The following is a 19,233-nucleotide window of genomic DNA, read 5'->3' as shown; positions in this document are numbered from 1 at the left end:
CTCTCTCTCTCTCTCTCTCTCTCTCTGCCTCTCTCTCTCTCTCTCTCTCTTTACTATTATTGCGTGTGTCTGCGTTTCATCATAAAAAGTTTGTTCCTATGTATTCCCATTTCGATTATAACCATTTTGCTTAGATCAGGACTAGCTGTAAGAAAGGTCCTACGGACCTAATGCTATCTTTCCTGTAATAAAGTTCAAAAGTTCAAAGTTCTCTCTCTCTCTCTCTCTCTCTCTCTCTCTCTCTCTCTCTCTCTCTCTCTCTCTCTCTCTCTCTCTCTCTCTCTCTCTCTCTCTCTCTCTCTCTCTCTCTGTGTTTGTCTCCGTGTCTGTATGTCTGTGTATCGGTTTGTCTGTCTGTCTGTCTGTCTGTCCTCTTTGTCTGCCGCAAGTCCTCTTTCGCCACAAAACGCTACAAGCAGGGCACAGATGAAAAATAGTGACCCGTGCATTTTGCAGCCGAACTTCATGACGCGCGCGTAAAAGGGGAATTCCCGGGAGTTCCCATTGCTTGAGAAAATTATATAAAAATGAAAATGTAACGAAACGCGAAAATGTGGCAGTTTGTCAGTAGGCTTGATATTTATCACTCGTATAGGAGTATTTGAAGTGTCTTCCACAAGCAGCGAAAGTGCAGAAATGGCTATTTTGACCCATTTGACCAGATAGGACCGGCCAACCAGGTAGTACTGTAACACACGCACGCACTCTCTCACACACACACACACACACACACTCGCACACACACACATGCTTGTATTTGAGTCAAAATGGGGCTTTTTGCAATACATGGTGCAAATGGGTACATCACTTTCTTACCATATTTCAAACTCAAGCTTTGGCTCAAAAAGGCAGGAATGTGAGGTGAATTCATGAACAGGTCCTGGTCAAGTATTAATAAAAAACAAGCCAAGCACACACAGAAATAAAAATGGGGCATTTTAGAAAAATGGGTTTCTAGAATTGTGAACCCATTTTGTCCTGACATGAAACACACCTACTTTTGGGTTCGTACACACATTCACAAAACACAGTGACATTTGGGTTCACACATGTTATAGAAACACAGACACCTGGGTTTATACACTTCAGTCTTTTCTCTTAAAAACCTTTGTACGCGTTAGGGGTCTCCCTTGGTCCAACGTGTGTGAATGTTTTGTGTGTGGACTGTATAGTTATCTGATTTGAACATTTTGCATTATGTATGCATTTTAATGTGCAAAAAATATTCTTGTAATTAATACTGTGGTATTTGTAGAAATGATTGTATACTTTCTTTTCCATAAACCCCAAAGGATATGGGTGGATAATTGATCTGTTATCATGCAAGAACTTTGACTTTTGCCTTCTTTTTGTAGGTTTTAGATTGTGTTTGATGATGATTATTACATAAATCCTTCAGTTCACATAATAGAACCAAATGTTCCATATTTGACTAACTGAACACGAACCCGAAAAATATTTGCTTCATACCTGAAATACAAATCTTGACAACTGGCCAATATAAGGTAAGTATGTTTTTTTGTCAGGTTACTATGAACACTTTGAAAAGCAAATAGTTTTGGGATTCGTGTCCAGTTCGCAGCAGGTGTTATGTGGAAATTGTTCATAGATCTGTGTGTGGGGGAGGGGGAGGAGGAGGAAGATATAGAACCATTTGCTGCCCATTGTGATATCACACACTGAAATGAGTACAGACTGCATCCATGGTTTTTCGTGGTGTGTTTTATTCAACATAAGAAAAAAAGGTAAGTATACTGAGTACACTTGAATCGTTCAAACGGATCATGGACAATTCTGTGCTATACAGCAGTACCTCTCCTAACTCCAACAATAACAACAAACCATATGAGATTTCTTTCGTCAAAAAGTTTCATCTACTTGTGATCCATGACATTACAGTATGCTAAACAAAAAAATTAAAACAATTAAATAGAATATTTTTTTTTAAATCCTTTTCACACACAAGAGCAATCTTTCCTTGTTGACTGTTGCAAGACTGACATAAGCTGCCAAAACAGAAAATTGTAACCCCATTAATCTTCAGAAACCCTTTCTGAAAGGGTGTTCACTCACAAATAAGGCCTCACTGTTGCAAATCAAATACAAACAAAACAAAATAATAAAACAAACAAAACAAAACGATAAAACATGGCATTTCAAAATCAAAAAAACTAATATTTTTTTCAGTAACTGAACATGATGAACCATAACATGATGAGATTCTCAAGCCAAAGCAACTACAATTTAAGTCGTGCATTTCAGTAAACATTACATTATCCCAAAGAGTGAAGAGTTGGTTGTTTTTTTACTTTCTAGGTACAATACTGCCCTTTTGTAGTAATGATCACTGATAATTTCACAGAACACGTCAAGATAGATTGAAAATCAAAACGCACACACACGTCTATTTCAACATAAGAATTGGAGGCGTAAGTTGTAACCTCATTACTTTTCAGAACCCCATTCTGTTAGGGTGTTCCCTGTTAACTTTCTTGTTGACTGATGCAAGACTGACATAAGCTGACAAAACAGGAAGTACAAGTGGCTTGGCAAAATGTATTCTGTAATAAAAATGAATCTAACCTGAAAAAAACACCACTAAAGAGTGCTAGTGTCTTGTGAATAGTAGGAAACTACCAAAAAAAGGGAAAAAAAGAAACAAACAAACAAAAAGTTACATTAAAAATAGCTTCACAGAACATAATAATAATAATAATAATAAATGAGCATTTATATAGCGCAACATCATAACTTTACAATTATGCTCTTTGCGCTTGACACATTTAAAATTCAAACACAGTTATACAAGCATTTACATCTACATTCATAGTCAGCAACGCTTGATTAAAAGCATACACCATCAAACATACATTACAACAGATTCTTCCACTAATAAAGTAATAAAAACATGAATAAAATAGGTAGTAAAAACAAGGAAATACCAGCTGAATACCCTTAATCAAACAGAACATGTTATTAATACTGAAAAACAGCCCTAAATGTGTATACACATTATCACATTATCACTAAAAACATAAGATTGATTGAAGTTTATTTAAAAAAAGAAACACCCATGCAAAAAAATGTCAGCATAGAAATTGGATGCATGACTGTAACATTCTTTTTCACAAACCCATTCTGGCCGAGTGTTCACTTGAATGCACACCCTTATTGTAGCAAATCAAACAAATACACCAAAAAAACCTTAAAATAAGATTTTTGCTGACCGCTGAACACTTTAGTTACATATTTTCAAACAGCAAAGAAACATTACATAAATATAGTTAATTTTAAACAGATTTTCCCCTCACAGTATTAAGATAGGAGATTTTCCCGCCAAGACGTGTGACACAGTCCTTCAAAATAAAAAAGTGAAAATGATATTTCAGCAAAATTCTAGCTAAAATATAACACAGCGAGATGTTCAAGCCAAGTCAACTGAAATGTAAGTTTTGCATTTCAACCGTACATATCCCAAAGGGTGAAGAGTTGTGTTTTCTTTTCTTACTTTCTATGTACAATACTGTCCTTAATAAGTATTACAAATAATTTCACAGAAAAAAAGCTGGATAAAATCAAAACTGCATACTAACGTCTATTTTAACATGAAAATAGGATGCAGAAATTGTAACCCCATTATTTTTCAGAAACCCATTCTGACAGGGTGTTCACTCAAATAAATCTAATTGTAGCAAATCAAATAATAAACAAAGCAAAATGATAACACAAACAAAACAAAAATCAAAGAAACTAATATTTCAGCAAAATTCTAGCTTACAAATAACATGCTGAGATTCTCAAGGCAAAGCAACTAAAATTTAAGTCATGCATTTTAGTGAACATTACAATCATACTCTCTCATTTTTTTTTAGTTTTTTTTTTTTTACATTAGAGACTTTAAGAAGGGCTACCACATTCATATGGTTGGCATTTTCGTGGTTGCAAAAGACACTCGGCGGGGGAACACCATGTGTCGCTAGTACAGCGGTTAAGAGGACAGAAGAATTTCGTTTCGCTGGTCGCACCGGTTCAGAAGTGTCGATCAGATAATACCAGCTGCCTCACTTCTGCTGAAACGCATCAGATACTCAGGCCACAACTCAACACATCATAAACTTTAACTGCTTCATGCATTTTTCTCCTCTAGGCGGCTTGACCAGCCGACTGAAAAGTTGAGTCGGCCTGATGTTTGGGTCGCCATCTTGAAATTTCTTTCGTCTGCTCAGTCACTCACTTACCCAATTCAAGCCTGCTTTACGGCTTTTTAAACTTGATTTTTAAAAACATTTCAATGATAAATCGCGCCTAAAGATGTCAGAGCATACATCGATTACACAAGGTAGGCATATTTTATGACTATTCGAATATAAAACGCGACCGAAGTCACTTTCGTCAGAATGACCAATTCTACAAATTTCGTTTCTCTTGGCGAAGCGAATTTCTGTTCGTAGAGATCGGAAGTCACGTGTACTCAAAAAGGTGTGACGTTTTACAACCGAAAATGCCAACGAAACGAATGTGGTAGTGCTTCTTAATCTCTCTATTATCCCAAAGAGTGAAGAGAAGTCTTTTTACTTTCTATGTACAAACCTGCCCTTTTGTAACAGTAATTACTTTTAATTTCTGAGAAATTAAAAATTAAAACATACACACACGCCTTGTTCAACATAAGAACTGGAGGCATAAATTGTAACCTCATCATTTTTCAGAAACCCATTCTATTAGGGTGTTCCCTGGAATACTGCCTCATTGTAGCAAATCAAATACAAAAATAAAAATAACCAACTTAAAATAAGATTTTTGCCGACAGCTTAACACTTTAGCCACACTGTCAAAAACCAATCAAAGAAATAGCATAAAAAGAGCTTTTTAACAGAATTTGCCCTAATAGATAAAGATTGAATTTTTTTTTCAAATTAAGACTCCTCATTGGAGGTGTGTCACAGTCTGTCAAAATCAAATCAAAGAAAACAATATTCCAGGAAAATGCTAGATTAAATATGGCATGATGAGATTTGCAAGCCAAATCAACTTTCTTTTTTGATGTACAATGCCGTGACTTTCATAATTATTATAACATAAGAATGTAAGATTTAATAAAACCTGCAGATGTTTGTTTGTTTGTTTGTTTATTTGTTGCTTAACGTCCAGCCGACTACGCAGAGCCATATCAGGACGAGGAAGGGGGGGATGAAGGGGGCCACTTGTCAAGCGATTCCTGTTTACAAATGCACTAACCCATTACTTGTGTCCCAGCAGGCTTTAGTAAAACTAAATTAATACCTACTGGAAGATTACCAGTTTCCAGTATGTTAAAATAGGCTTAACCTATCTACTGCTGGACTTACATCAGAACACTAACAGATTAAACTATACATGAATCGCGAGACAAGCGGCAAGAGAAGAGATTTTTGGAAAAAATACAGGTGAATGAGCAAGAAGGCAGAAAAAAAAAAAGAATTCATGAAGAAAAAGAGAGCATGACAGGAAAGAGGAACCAAAAATCTACCTAACAGCAAACTAGAAAGCTCCTGCGGTTCCAAAAACAGGAGGGGCTTTTAATTTCATAACCGCAGTGCCCCACTGCGGGAACCTGCAGATGTGAAGTGTTGTTTTTGGTGTTTGTTTTTTCTCAACATGGGATTGTGTTTACAGCCAACAATTTTGACAAACCTACCAATCCATACTTTCAGTTTCCTTTATGCCATGTGGCAGAAATACCAGCTGCAAACCAAGATGATGTAAGCTGCCTCTACAAATACAGAGTAAGGCCTTTAATCTCAACTCAAAAGTTTTCCCTAGAGCTGACCCTTCACCAGTTAGCGCTCCCAAGAGATCAGTCTCTCATTTGCAACTTCTGACCATTATAGGTACCTACTTTGACCTTATTTGCTTGAGACGATTGTGGACACAGTATTTAATGTCCTTCCAGGATCTGTGCTTTAGAACACTACTTTCTGCCTGTTTGCATCTTTCTGCTTCAAGTTTTTGCGGGACTTTATTCATTGAAAAACATGCAGCCAAATGTTTCTCAACTGCAGCAATTTCCTCTTTTTTCCAAGGCATTTTCTTCTGAGTTTTTGTTCCATCAGGCCTTCTCTTCTGAGTCAGTGTTTTACCCCCTTTAGCTGATGTACTGGTAGCTGGGGCGATGGTAAGGGAAACATCACCAACGGATGCACAAGCTCCAGCTGTATTTTCATTTGAAAGAGAGCAAGATGGTGGTCTTTCTTCTTTAGACACTTCAGCGCTGGCAGTGGCAGCAGGTTCCTCATCTTCATTCTCTTCATCTGCAGGTAGAATTTCTTCTTCAAGACTCTTTTCGTCAATTTCTTCGGGTATATCAACACCTCTGTTGAGTTTGAAGAGGACACTGGCTACCTTTGCCTTCTGAACAATCTGAATTGGCTTTCTGTAGACACCCCTGTGGATGCGAATGTCATGTCCGAGAAAGCCTGCCAGTTGGTCTTCCTCTAACTTTGACAACTCCATCGCTTGGCTAAGTGTTGCTAGTTGTTTCCTGAGGTTGGTGGCTGTGAACAGTGATTCAGAATCCACCTGCGCCTTCTGTGCATAGGTCCTAAGGACGTCAGAGTCCCTAAAGGGCTTCTCACCACTTGAGGCAAATAAGTATGGACTTGTGATGTCTTTCTCAGCTCTCATCTTCAACAAACGCTCAACAGCATGAACCATGCTTGGTGTCAAGAGGATGGGCACAGGTCGTGTGAACTTTCCTTTGATTTCCACTCTTTGTAGGATCTTGACAAGCTTTTGCTCAGTTGTTGTCAGAGTTTTCAGCATTTCCTCCTCAATTGACGACGACTGCAACACTTGAAAGTCCTGAACTTTCATTCTCTGCAACTCCCCTCCTCTTTTTCTGTTGAAGATGGTCAGAGAGGCTAGTGTGGCTTTGGCCAGGACACTGTATTCAGTTGATTGCATGTCCTCGTTGATCACACCATTCACTTTCTCGACGTCTTTCAAAGAGGGAAGGAGGAGCTGTTTGTTCATTTTAGCCATTGTGACCGACTGAGCAGCACCTGCTGAGACAGAATCATGCCAATCACTCGCCAGGAGAGAAGAAAAGTTTTGGACTTTTTCCAGCAAAAGCTTGTCACTGGATTTGATGGCTTCCGACACAAGAATTTTACAGCAGGTCTTCAGAGAGTAGCCAAGTTTGAGAGCCAGGTTCCCTTTCTTGTAAGCATGGCTTGGTTCTTCAAAGTGAGCCATGGCTCGGACTGTTTCAATGACCAAATCAAAATGGATAGGATCAAGTGCTTGTTTAAGGCTTGCAACCTTCATTTCAGATTTTGCCTTTAACTCCAAGACCAAACGCCCTAGTTCTCTCAGCCGGCTGCTGATGTTGCCCCTAGTATGTTCTTCCACATCTTTTTTGTAGAACAACCTGGAACCAAACTTGATGATCAGACTGTCATTTGCTATGACTCTCATGACGGCGTCATCTCTCATTCTTCCAACAACAGCTTGAAAGAAGGCACTGTTCTTTTCTTTTCCAATGGGAAGCATGTATGATCCTACCTTGGAACACTCGCCCCACTTCAAGTGCTTACTTGGATCTGGATTTTGTGGACAGTTGTGCAAATGCTTACTCAACAGGGACTTGGCATACAGCCCTTGGCAAAACCTGCAGGCTGAAAGTTGACCTACCTGGCGACCTGCTTTTCTGTACTTTGGAATGACTGTTCCGGACTGGCCTTCCAACACATCATAGTTGTGTTTATAGTCTCCCTCATTGAGCAATCTTACAAACCCGTTCCTTCTCTCTTTGGATCCTTTGGGAAGTCTCAAAACTGCCGCCACATCCGCTCCGTGAGCATGGACCTTTGTCAAATGTGTCGACATTTTTACTACCATTTTTGAACAAAATTTGCATGAATGTTTTTTACCCCATTTGTTTTCCTGGGGAGCTTTTTCTGCAACATGTAAAGGATCAGCTCTAGATTTGTCTTGTTTGCAAGGTGTAACTAGGGCAGGATACATTACGCTATCACAGTCGGAGTCAGACTCATCAGTCTCAGGCTGCACAACTTGGTCGTCATCAGGATCCCTTTTACTTTACTTTATTTGGTGTTTAACGTCGTTTTCAACCACGAAGGTTATATCGCGACGAGGGAAAGGGGGGAGATGGGATAGAGCCACTTGTTAAGTGTTTCTTGTTCACAAAAGCACTAATCAAAAAATTGCTCCAGGGGCTTGCAACGTAGTACAATATATGACCTTACTGGGAGAATGCAAGTTTCCAGTACAAAGGACTAAACATTTCTTACATACTGCTTGACTAAAATCTTTACAAACATTGACTATATTCTATACAAGAACCACTTAACAAGGGTAAAAGGAGAAACAGAATCCGTTAGTCGCCTCTTACAACATGCGGGGTGCAGAGAAATAAGGATGTGGAAAAGAAGACTTTTGGTAAGTGAAATAAAGGTGATGGATCCGGTCAGGTAGAAATAAGACAACAAGAAAAGAATTGGAAAACTGCAGGGAATAGTAGGGAGAGTTTTCTTGGAAGGAAATATAGGTGAAAGGACTGGTAAGGCAGAAATAAGACAAAAGAAGAGAAGTAAAGGGGTGGGGTAGCTCTGTTTAAACGCTCCCGCCGCGTGAAGGCGACCCCATGGGAGCATCAGGGTCCCTGTCAGACACCAGCTTGGAGCCCCGTTCACCCTCCACGCCAGGCCCAACTTGATCCTCGTAATCATCGTCACCTGAAAAGAAATAAATCATATTTTTCAGATAACTTTTCTTTTCATCCTGATAACAATGTCACCATGGAACCCCTACAATTGACTACACTACATGGATTAAGGGCAGAGGTGGCACGGAATTTTGATCCAAAATGGTCCCATGATGTGATTTGGGTTTTTATCATTTTTAGGCAGTTTGAACACCCTAGAATAACTGCATGATGTTTATTTTGTCAATTTCATCCTCTTTTTTCAATAAAGTGATGATTTGCAAAGTGAGTGAATGCTAAAAATATGCAGACTTATAACAAAAATCGATTTTTTCATGGCAGAGCAGCAGCAACATGTCGATGAGTTTGTCAAAGTTATTGCATGCAGCGTACTCAGCGGGAATTTCCGTTTGTTGACGATGTCACAGTCATGGAAATAAAGCCCGTTTGTGTCCCTCAACGGCCGCAACACAAGAGCTGGCGAAGGCTACTTTCACTTGCAAAATGTTCCATATTTGGAAAGTGACCTTTACCTTTGAAAATCTATTCGCTGATTGGTCATTTCCAATAACTTTCAGCCGGGAAGTAGTTCTGCGCATTCGCGCGCACCACATCCGCATAAACACGCGAACCTTATTTCGAATCGGTTCGACGTCTCAAACAGCGATATTTCTCCCAACTCGGCCTCTAAAAGATAAATTCGGCGGGTGTCTATCATGCAAGAGGCAGGGGAAGTTACAACTTGCGGCAGATCGAGCAACGAAGAAAAATAAGCTAGCGGTCGGTGTGAATGTCGAGTCCACGACGCCTGAATAACAGGTACAGAGGTAGGACGTCAGGCCTTGTTTATCTCACATAAACTCCACCTTGACTGTCCCAGTTACATCCTAAAGTACTGCTAATCGAACTTCGGACCCATCTCCCACTCATGTATCTCATTCTTGGTGAAACAATGATATTTTGACTTAGATATTTGCTTCGTTGCAAAATCCAACTTTTCTCATTCAAGGAACGCAACAACTAGGTGCATTTTCCGGTGAATCAAATGTTGGGCTAAATCTTTTGGATTTCATCCCGACTCTATTTCACCAATAAGAAATGTATATTCTTTTCTCCCTCTAGATCATTGAATCCCTTGAAATTGTCAGGGAAACATTATGTCTAGAGTTTATTTTGGCAGAAGCCCGACTGACGTCCTGCCTAAAGGCAAAGTTCCATGAGTTTTGGAAAAAATAATGCTTACTTCGAAGCAATTTCCGATCAAAAATCGGCCACTTTTTGTGCAATGGAAACAAGAATTAGCAGAAACCACATGTCTGCTCCTGCGATAAAACTGAGAACATCAAGAGTAGCAAGTAAAATTCCACACGCCTTTTTTCCAGCTGATCATAATCATTGTACTTGATGTTTCATTGAGTGTTATAGCAACAGTCTGATGTCCATATGTGCAACTTTGGACTGATAGGGGATTGTGAAGAGCACTTGGAGTATAAGAAAATGTCAGTGAAAAGTACCCGCATGCACACATACTCTTGGTTTGTCAATCTGTCTTCACTGTGCGCAGCAAAACACTTCACAAACTTTCAAATGCAATTTTCTCAGAATGTGATTTTCAAGGACGGTAACCACACGGCGATGATCTTCACATCCCATATCTACTTGTGGTAGACTACTAATTTTTTTCCCCCAAGCATTTTTACCCATTAAAAGATCCACAGGCAAAAACATTGCACAAAAGAGTCTTTTTATGTGTTTTTGCTTGAGGCAGGTTTCATGGTATCAGGCCATTTTGATAGTCTCAGATTTGTTTAGTCTTTTAAATCCATATCTGTGAGAATCTGCTGTATTTGTTGTATTAACATGCAAACTAGTTGTTGTTTAAATACTTTTTTGAAAATAAAAGTTGAAATTTTTGATAATGTGTTTATTTATGTGCGTGTGAATGGTGGCGATCGTCAAAATACGGATGGATGAATTTACTTTTGCCACAGCATCACTAAACAAAGAACTAAATTCCAACACACACATGCACAAGTATCAATGCTGTGGTGGTTGAGAGTGCCAGAACACATTGAAATGATTGTTTTTCAACAACAATCGATATCCATAACACAAATTCTAACTTATACTAGCTCCGCAAAAAAAAATGTATGGGGATTCGGATCTGTCCGTCGGCATAGCGATATCAAGAGCATCGAAACTAATTGTGATTTCACAGGACAAAAACACAAGTTTACCTAATTTTGTATACTGTAAATACAAGTTTGTGCACCCTTGAAGTGAGTTATAATGTTGCCGAGGTCAATTTGCCCTTGATCGACGCACGGTGACCCGAGTTTCAAAGTTGCGATCCAATCCGTCTAAACAATCTAGCGATCGCCACATTTTTCTTTTCATTCAAAAACTAACCGTTTGGGGAGGAAGTGACGTCACGTTGTTTTACGTTGACGCTCGCGCTCGACAGAAAAAGACCGCAACAGTTTTTCAGTTAAAAAAATCGCAAAGTAATTACATTTTCTGAGGTTTTCTAGTGTCCGTCTAGTAACAATCGCTACTCTAGCGATCGCCACTGAGTGTTGAAGTCACATTTAACTCCATTTTCGACTGTTTTAAGAAACTATTTTGACGCTCAATCGTCACGTTTCAGTGTCGAAACACGTACTGTGCATTTGCAATCAGCCGGTGTGTCCAAACTGAAATGCGAGTGATGCCTCGATTTGTGGCGATCGCTCACGTGGTTGACGGACAGAAATACCTTCTTAGGGGGTAGGGGAACAGTTACTCCTCCATACAATAATGGTGTTCACAAATGATTGCAAACTTGTCTCTTTATAAACTGTTCAGACATGTCTTCTCTTCAATAATTTTCAGTTTTGCTCGGTTTGTTAATCAGGAGCACCCTGCAGTAAATGTTTCATCTGTGACAATGCTCGAAATGTTGACGTAATTCCAATGCCCATATCCTTCTCTTGTTATCTCATCTACCCAAAACCATTGAAGATAGAAAGACATTTATTGAACAAACTAGATGCACAACACCAGTCTTAACACGTTTTGTTCTTACATGTATATGAAAATATTGATGACGGCTGCCACACGGAAATAGAACTCATCTCCAGTGACAAGTCCCTCCAGTGTCCTCGTCGTCTGTGGTCTTGTCAGCGCGACTCCATGTCATGCGCATGGCCTCATGCTTCTCAATGATGTAGCCAGTGATGGGCAAGCCTCCGTCATCTTGAGGTGGCTTCCAGTCCAGCTGGACAGAGTCGCGGGTGATGGCCTTTGCTTCCAAAGGTCCCACTGGTTTTCCCGGTGGTCCTAGGAAAACAACATGAAAATTTCATTAAGATGAATTACAAACAACAAAAGATAACTTTGAAGCTCTAAAGGGAAGCATTATATGAGACATCATGTATGGCATAAAAAGACTTACCACAGAAACACAAACACAGAAAAGAGAATAATACATACAAATACAAAGTACAACACAAAGTACCGTATTTGATGAACTACAAGCCGCGACTTTTTTTCAAAAATAATCGCATTGCGGCTTATAAAAAGATGCGGCTAAAACGTTACCTAAACTTGAATAGCATTCACCTAATGGAAGTCGCCGCGGATTTTCATTTCGCTCGATTAGCGATTACCGGTACTTTATTAGCTCTCTACTCAAGACTCGGCGCTTTTCTCTTTCTTTCGCGAATCTTCGTTTGTCAACAAGTCGTCGTGACAAGATAGCGTACAGAGAAACATCGGATGTATCAGGATCTCGCGCGTGCGAGATTTCGTTTTTTTGTGTCTCGCGATAGTTGGAGGAGCGAGAGCCGCCATGTTGTGTTTTCGTCTGCTCGAAATGTGCGCAAAAGTCGTAAATCATCCCAAAAAAGCTTATTCCGGGCGGGACTACATGTGTGTGTTGGTTACAAATTGTGTGTGTGATATTTTTCTTCAAACTTTATCACTTTTCTTCTTTGTTTCACTTGTTTATTCTCGGAGCCGATTTTGCCAAATACCGTACTTTCGTTGCCTGGTTGTTTTGATTGATTGACACGATCTGATTATATTTTTTTCGACGGCGGCTAATATAGTGACGCGGCCTATACGTGGCTCGTCCCAATTTTTTTTTTTAAAGTCGGGGGTGCGGCTTATAAAACGGTGCGTCTTGTAATCCGTCAAATACGGTACAGTAAAACCTGTCAAATAAGGACACCCTTGGGACCAGACAAAAGTGTCCTTATTCTGCAGGTGTCCTTATTAGACAGGTGCAAGTAAACGCGACAAAGTCAAGTTGAGAGAGAGAGAGAGAGAGTACTGCACATGTACATGTACATTTATAAGAAAAACAGAAGCTGTTTAGATTAAACAGAGAAACATTTAATATTGACTGTTGTAAAACAAGTTTAAAAGCTTTTTATCATATCAACTGTATAAATTTAAATTGTTAAAAAGTTACTGGATCTCATTCATACAACACATTCACATTCACTTCATTCTGCACTCATCAGCTTTTGAAAGAATTTGTCCAGCGTTGTCTGAGTGGACCATTGATGGCAATGTGATTCGCACGTTTGGTTGAAAACCACTCGAACACGGCGTCATTTAGCTCTTCGTATTCGGTTGTCTTCTTCGAAACCCATTTCTGGTCAGCACGTCCGTCTCCCGATTCCCACAACTTCATTATTTTTTCCCGATCGACGCTGATTTTCGAAATCTGCGTTCTCCCACACCCAAGCTCTTGTGCAATCGTTCGGCATGATTTCCCACTTTCCAGTTGTTTGACAACATTTATCCTTTGTTCTAAAGTCAGCGCATTTCTTCCTTTTCTTGAATTTGAATTTCTTGCTGCCATCTTGTTAAACACGAATCACTCTTTCGAAGAGAAGATACATTCACTCATACACTTTCACTTCCGTTCCGCCGAACACGTTCCACGCGTTGGATTGGCTGCCTTGGAACTCTAGCAGCCAATCAAATGCGTCGACTTAAAACACTCACCAAGAATAGACTCTATCAGTATTCCAAGCTCTCGTAATCTCTCGCAAACTTCAGAGCATAGCAAAGCATGCGGTACAACGATCTCGTGCGAGCTGCACAAGCCAAGGTTCGAAGTTCTCGCGATGTTCAAAGCATAACAAATAGCGTGTCTCGCGAGAGCTGCTCAGATACCGACTAATATCAACTGATCGATTTATCGTCTTCTTCGTCGATCGAACTTCCCAGCTTGCTGTGGATGTCCGTATTTAGCAGGTATATGACTTATTATGGACCCAAAATACCTGTCCGCGTCCGTAATGCCGAGGTGGCCGTAACGTACAGGTGTTTTACAGTGTAAAGCAGTCCGTGCCGAGACTGACTGTCCGTATTCTGCGAGTGTCCGCTAAGTCCAGTGACCGTATTTGACAGTTTTCACTGTACAGAGTTTCGCAAGCTGACAAACATTTTGCTTTTAAACTAAATAGACTTTTTCAACTTGAGATTGACATAAAAAAAAAAGGACACAGTGACTTACCAACAGGCCTCTTTGGTGTAACAGCATCCGACTCAAGCGGTTTGCTGGTTCCCACTTTGTTGATGGCGAAGATTCTGAAGTAGTGCTTCTTGTCTGTGGCCAGGTTCTTTGCCTTGGTCTTGGTCAAGTCACCATCAACAATGGTCACCTCTGTCCAGGTTTCCTGGTTCTGCGACACCTCAATGCGGTAGTTAAGCACAGGGGCACCGCCATCATCTCGAGGCGCACGCCAGTCAAGGACAACACTTGTTGCATCCAAGTGACTGAAGTAGACGGGTCCCGTAGGAGGTTCAGGAACAACTGGAAGATATGTTTGATAGATGGTCAATAAAATGAGTACATCATTACCAGCTATTGTGTTTTCAGCGTAGCAATAGGGCCCGATATTTAGACGAGACAAGTATAATGCCGACGAGTCGAAGACGAGTCGCATTATACTTGTTCGAGTCTAAATATCGGACCCTATTGCTACGATGAAAACACAATAGCGATTATATAGCTATTCTGACATTAAATTCTGTGTTAAAATCATGTTTTTGTCAGCAACAAGTACCAGAATGGTCCATTTCGTTGAGTGCAGACGATGGTTCCCTTTCCGCATGAAGCCACGGAAATAACCGAACATTGAAAAACCCACGGACATGTATTACGGAGAAAACTCGAGATAACCGGATGTTTAGCATTACGTCAATATGCTAGGAATCATATGACGTCATGACGTATCATGCTTGCCTACGTATATTGTATGTTCGAAAGTCTGACTTCTGTTGGGAATTCGCGTGGTGAAGACTGCGGTAAATCTGCAGATGATAAGAGAACAAGGATTGTCTCAGAAGAAACGACTAAATGTTTCAGACCAGTAACTTCATTTCAACATTGCACTATACAATGGACGTTCTATGTGACAGGAGAGTTTGCTGATTTTGTGTTAAACATTGGAGAGATCGTCTGCTAGAATCAGAGATAGGTCGCTTCAGATTGCAGCTTCTGGAAATTTGCTATCGACATTTGTAACTTAGCTTAAAAACATTCCCGAGAAGAATTTCAAGTTTGTAAAGCTGAAAAACATTCCCGAGAAGAATTTCAAGTTGTCAGTGTATGCTGTTGTCGATAGAAACATCGCCGCGTGGTGCAGATGTGTAAACCAGAACCATGCGTCGGCCATTTTACTCAATATGCTTTTGGATGCCATTTTACTCAATATGCTTTTGGATATTGAGTAAAATGGCCGACTTCGGCAGCAATATGCTTTGATGATAGGAAGAGACTATCCAATCACAGCCCCCGAATTCCCCCACGTGTTCATCAGAATAGCTATATACTGGCATAATAGCCATATCATTCAACAAAGATGTTGATTCCACTAACATTTGTATCAAAATGATTAAATATTGGAACAGCTCTACTGAAAAAAGACAACTGCTGACTTATCTTTTTTTGCTGTAAATGACATTATTGCTGTGGTGTTGTGATTGTAAACTTGTGCAGCCCAATTGAAACAGAGTAAATATTGTTGTGTTCTAATCGTAAACTTGTGTATCAATTCTTGAAATACCATGCTTATTGTATTGTCTTTGCTCCCTACATTGGACTCCATCAATCAGGACAACCATTGCAAAAATTCCACAGTTCAAAACCAAATCAAATGACATTCTCACCAGCTTCCCTTGTTGGTTTGACCAGCTCCTTCATCTCAGTTTCTGGCCCAACTCCCTCCTCATTCTCGGCAGAGACACGGAAGTAGTACTCCTGTCCAGTCACCAAGCCATCCACATCTAAAGTCGTCACTGTGCCCTTGGTGGTTCCGGCCTTAACCCATGAACCCCAGTGCTTGTCGCGACGCTCGACGATGTAGGACTTGATCGGCAGTCCTCCGTCGCTGGTAGGTGGCTTCCATTTCAGCGACACTGCTGTTTCTGTGACGTCTGTTGCTGTCAGTGATTCTGGGGCTGATGGTTTCTCTGCAGAGACAAGGAGAGATTCATTAGTTTATAGCTATGGAATTACATATTGTGTGGGCCAAAAGCAAGTTTAGAGACTTGAAAAATGATAAAATTCTGTTGTTCCAGCTATGTCTTCAACCACAGCCATTTAAAATATGTCACGAAGTCTTGGTTTTGAGCCTATTATGTAAACCTTCATGTCTTTCTTTTCCTTAAATAAACACACACAAAAACAAGAAAAGCTTGGAGTTATTAAAAGTTATCAGAATAAAAAGCATACTCACTGTAAGGACTCATTGGTGTGATGGCATGTTCCGATTCCAGAGGCTTGGACTCTCCAGCAACGTTCTCGGCCTTGACCCCGACAAGGTCCTGTCCTTCCTGCAGAAGGAGCAGGTCGCAGGTAAGACGGTCGCCAGGGACACGCTCCACCAACGTCCAGCTTGTCTTCCACGTCTCGCGCTTCTCCACAGAGTAGTGAGTGACTGGAGATCCACCGTCCTTCTCTGGTGCCTTCCAGGTGACCTTGAAGCTGGTCTTGGTCACGTCTGATATCACCAGAGGGCCTGTAGGCGGTGATGGTGGGACTGTTGAGAGAAAAGTGGGGTGGTTTAGTAAGTGTGTCACTGGTTGCCTTATCTTTTTTCAACTGACAGGTTGGGTCATGCAAAAAATATACCTGTGGAGTCAAGTAATGATTGCACATCAGAAAGCAAAATGATATTTTAAGTTTGATGTGAGAACTAGCTGTAACAACGCTAAACTGATTCAACAATGCTTGCTGACTAATCCTCAATCTACAACGTCACTGAAATTGCAATTCAACTCACAGATAGGCTTTTCCATTTTCACTGGTTTGGCTGTCTTCTGCTTTTCGCCAATGCCCACATCATTCTCTGCGGACACAGCAAAGAAGTAGTCCTTCTCTCGCTCCAGATCAGCGACAGTGCACCGAGTTCTGAAGCTCTCGACTGTGGTGACCTTCTCCCATTTGTCTGTGCCCTTCAGAGACTTCTCTATGATGTAGCGACGGACCCTGGATCCGCCATCGTTCTCTGGTGGGGTCCACTCCAAGGTCAGGCCGTCCTTGGTGATGTTCTTGATCAGCAATGACGCTGGTGCATCAGGAACACCTAAAGTTTAACAAACATTAGTCAATTTTGTATCAATATGTTTAAGACACATACGTTCAGACAAGAGACAGTAGACCAATGTTGAAAGAAAATATTACATTGGAACCTTTCTAGTAAGACCCTCCATTATCAGACATGAGACCAGCAAATGTTCAAAAAGTAGGAAAGTAAGCCGGGGTCCAGGGGCAACGCCCCGGTAGGGGGTTCAGGGGGGCTACGGAAAATGAATGCTAGAATTATAAAGGCCATTTTGGGGCCTCTCCTGATAGCAAAAAATTAGATCATGCCTTTTTAAAAAGCTATACAAACCACAAGAATAATATGTTTTAGCATTTTAAACAAAAGTGTAATTTATAACAATCACACACACACACACAAAACTGACTTGAAAACTTTCAGAACCAACACATTTTTTTCACCAAGTCCGTATTTCACCACGCAGTGGCCGTTGTCGCACCACGTGCACACGGCCTGACCGGGAATGGATATCTTGGCGATACTGTCGCCAATGAGCTGGCGCCTTTCTTTCTTGTTGATAATGACAGTCACTTCTTCTGACAGCCAGTTGGCTTTCCATTTGTTTTTCACACTTTGGTCGTCGATCGTAAGAGCTTCCACAGCCGACAAAACAATACGGAATCCAGACGCCATGATGCTACTTTTTTCACCTTCGGCGTTTGGAGATCGGCAGCCAATCAAAACAACCCGCAAACCGCCATCGGTGAATAATTAGGCCTAGGCGATACTGCTATGGGTTCACGCGAGTGCTGGGGTGTGAATGCACTGACTTCAGACGCAGACAGCTTCAGCTGAACGGTTCATACCACCACCACCACCCCCCTTTTTTTCTCAACGAATTTGCATCGATCTCAAGAATGGTCTGTGAGCTAAGGAAAATATCGGAATTCCGATAAAATTCGGACCAGTCCCATGTCTGCATTATATGAGACTCCCTCTACTACAAGACCTGAATTGCTCACATGTTTTCTTCACAGTGTCACTAAATTCACCTCCATTATAGGACTCTCTCTCTATTAAGACCCACATTTCTCAAACTCTACTGACATATCACAATCCCTTCAGCTATTGCTCCATATTTGCAAACACTCGCAGTCCAGTTATTTCAAAGGTTTTCTTCTTATGAAAAGAGACTTTTCAAACACTTACTGAGGATCTTCTCTGGGCAGATGGGTTCTCTGGACTGCAGAGGCAGGCTCTGTCCCTCAGCGTTGACTGCGATGATCTGCAGCATGTACTGGCTGTCCGCAACAAGGCCGGTCAAGGTCACTTTGGTTTCTGTCGTCTCCTGGACGGTGGTGAAGGTGGAACGAGGGATGATGCGGGTCTGAACGATGTAGTTGGTGATGGGCGTGCCACCGTCGCTGTCCGGAGCGGTCCAAGACACATCTGCTGATTTATCTGTGACGTTGGACACGCGCAGGCCTGTTGGTGCTGATGGCACATCTGTCAAGAGAAAATTGTGTGATAAGAGTTTGAATGCTGAAGTACTGTTGGTTAAAGACCTGGGGAGCATTGAATGACAATGGGATAGTGAAAAGTTCAGTTTCACGAATGATCGCATTTTAATGATGAGGCTAGACGATCATTACAATATGTGGAAATTAAAGCATGCATGACTCTGGCAACAAAACTTCAAGGATTTTTATTTCTCTGCTGCACTTTCTCTGTTCAACTTGAAAAGAAAAATAGTATATCAAGATTATTGTTTAAGCTGCCTAAATCTAGTTTGTTTGTTTGCTTAACGCCCAGCCGACCACGAAGGGCCATATCAGGGCGGTGCTGCTTTGACATTTAACGTGCGCCTCACACAAGACAGAAGTCGCAGCACAGGCTTCATGTCTCACCCAGTCACATTATTCTGACACCGGACCAACCAGTCCTAGCACTAACCCCATAATGCCAGACGCCAGGCGGAGCAGCCAC

At 41.0% G+C, this 19,233-nt stretch overlaps 3 protein-coding genes and 1 long non-coding RNA gene across 5 annotated transcripts in view; 1 reads left to right on the top strand and 3 right to left on the bottom strand.

The window, feature by feature from the left end:
• Positions 1 to 1,704: 1,704 nt before the first annotated feature.
• LOC138955772 (uncharacterized) lies at positions 1,705 to 11,737 on the bottom strand. Its single transcript, XM_070327309.1, has 2 exons — positions 5,594 to 11,737; positions 1,705 to 5,103 (listed from the first exon to the last, which is right to left on the bottom strand). Exon 1 carries the CDS (start codon positions 8,002 to 8,004, stop codon positions 5,875 to 5,877), a length of 2,130 nt encoding a protein of 709 aa, XP_070183410.1. The 5' UTR covers positions 8,005 to 11,737; the 3' UTR covers positions 1,705 to 5,103; positions 5,594 to 5,874.
• The window catches only part of LOC138955773 (immunoglobulin superfamily member 22-like), a 14,470-nt gene continuing 3,102 nt past the window's right edge, over positions 7,866 to 19,233 (bottom strand). Inside the window, exons 3-5 of one of the 2 annotated variants that reach the window (XM_070327310.1) lie at positions 14,214 to 14,513; positions 11,769 to 12,022; positions 7,866 to 8,735 (exon numbers count right to left, since the gene is read on the bottom strand). In XM_070327310.1, the coding sequence (XP_070183411.1) occupies positions 11,814 to 12,022; positions 14,214 to 14,513 (509 nt within the window). In that variant the 3' untranslated portion in view covers positions 7,866 to 8,735; positions 11,769 to 11,813. Of the gene's footprint in view, positions 8,736 to 11,768; positions 12,023 to 14,213; positions 14,514 to 17,498; positions 18,754 to 19,233 lie in introns of those variants that run through there. The other variant, XM_070327311.1, reaches the window with a different exon arrangement.
• LOC138955774 (immunoglobulin superfamily member 22-like) lies at positions 15,855 to 17,285 on the bottom strand. Its single transcript, XM_070327312.1, has 3 exons — positions 16,987 to 17,285; positions 16,441 to 16,743; positions 15,855 to 16,174 (listed from the first exon to the last, which is right to left on the bottom strand). The coding sequence occupies exons 1-3, from the start codon at positions 17,000 to 17,002 to the stop codon at positions 15,855 to 15,857; spliced, it is 639 nt and encodes a 212-aa protein (XP_070183413.1). The 5' UTR covers positions 17,003 to 17,285.
• Positions 15,956 to 18,613, top strand: LOC138955776 (uncharacterized). The gene is made up of 3 exons (XR_011452363.1): positions 15,956 to 16,095; positions 16,481 to 16,559; positions 18,477 to 18,613. It is a non-coding gene; the product is annotated as an uncharacterized lncRNA (long non-coding RNA).

Source organism: Littorina saxatilis, unplaced genomic scaffold, assembly GCF_037325665.1.
Source record: "Littorina saxatilis isolate snail1 unplaced genomic scaffold, US_GU_Lsax_2.0 scaffold_750, whole genome shotgun sequence".
In the NCBI taxonomy this organism is placed as follows: Eukaryota; Metazoa; Mollusca; class Gastropoda; order Littorinimorpha; family Littorinidae; genus Littorina; species Littorina saxatilis.
The sequence above is the reverse complement of the archived record's forward strand: the minus strand, read 5'-3'. Positions and strand labels throughout refer to the sequence as shown.

What these genes read in the sequence shown, in the direction of transcription:
- LOC138955772 (XM_070327309.1), bottom strand. Translation starts at nt 8,004, where the DNA reads ATGTATCCTGCCCTAGTTACACCTTGCAAACAAGACAAATCTAGAGCT.
- LOC138955774 (XM_070327312.1), bottom strand. An exon ending in CACACCAATGAGTCCTTACA is followed by an intron (nt 16,175 to 16,440) that starts GTGAGTATGCTT and finishes TTGTCTCTGCAG; the next exon opens with AGAAACCATCAGCCCCAGAA.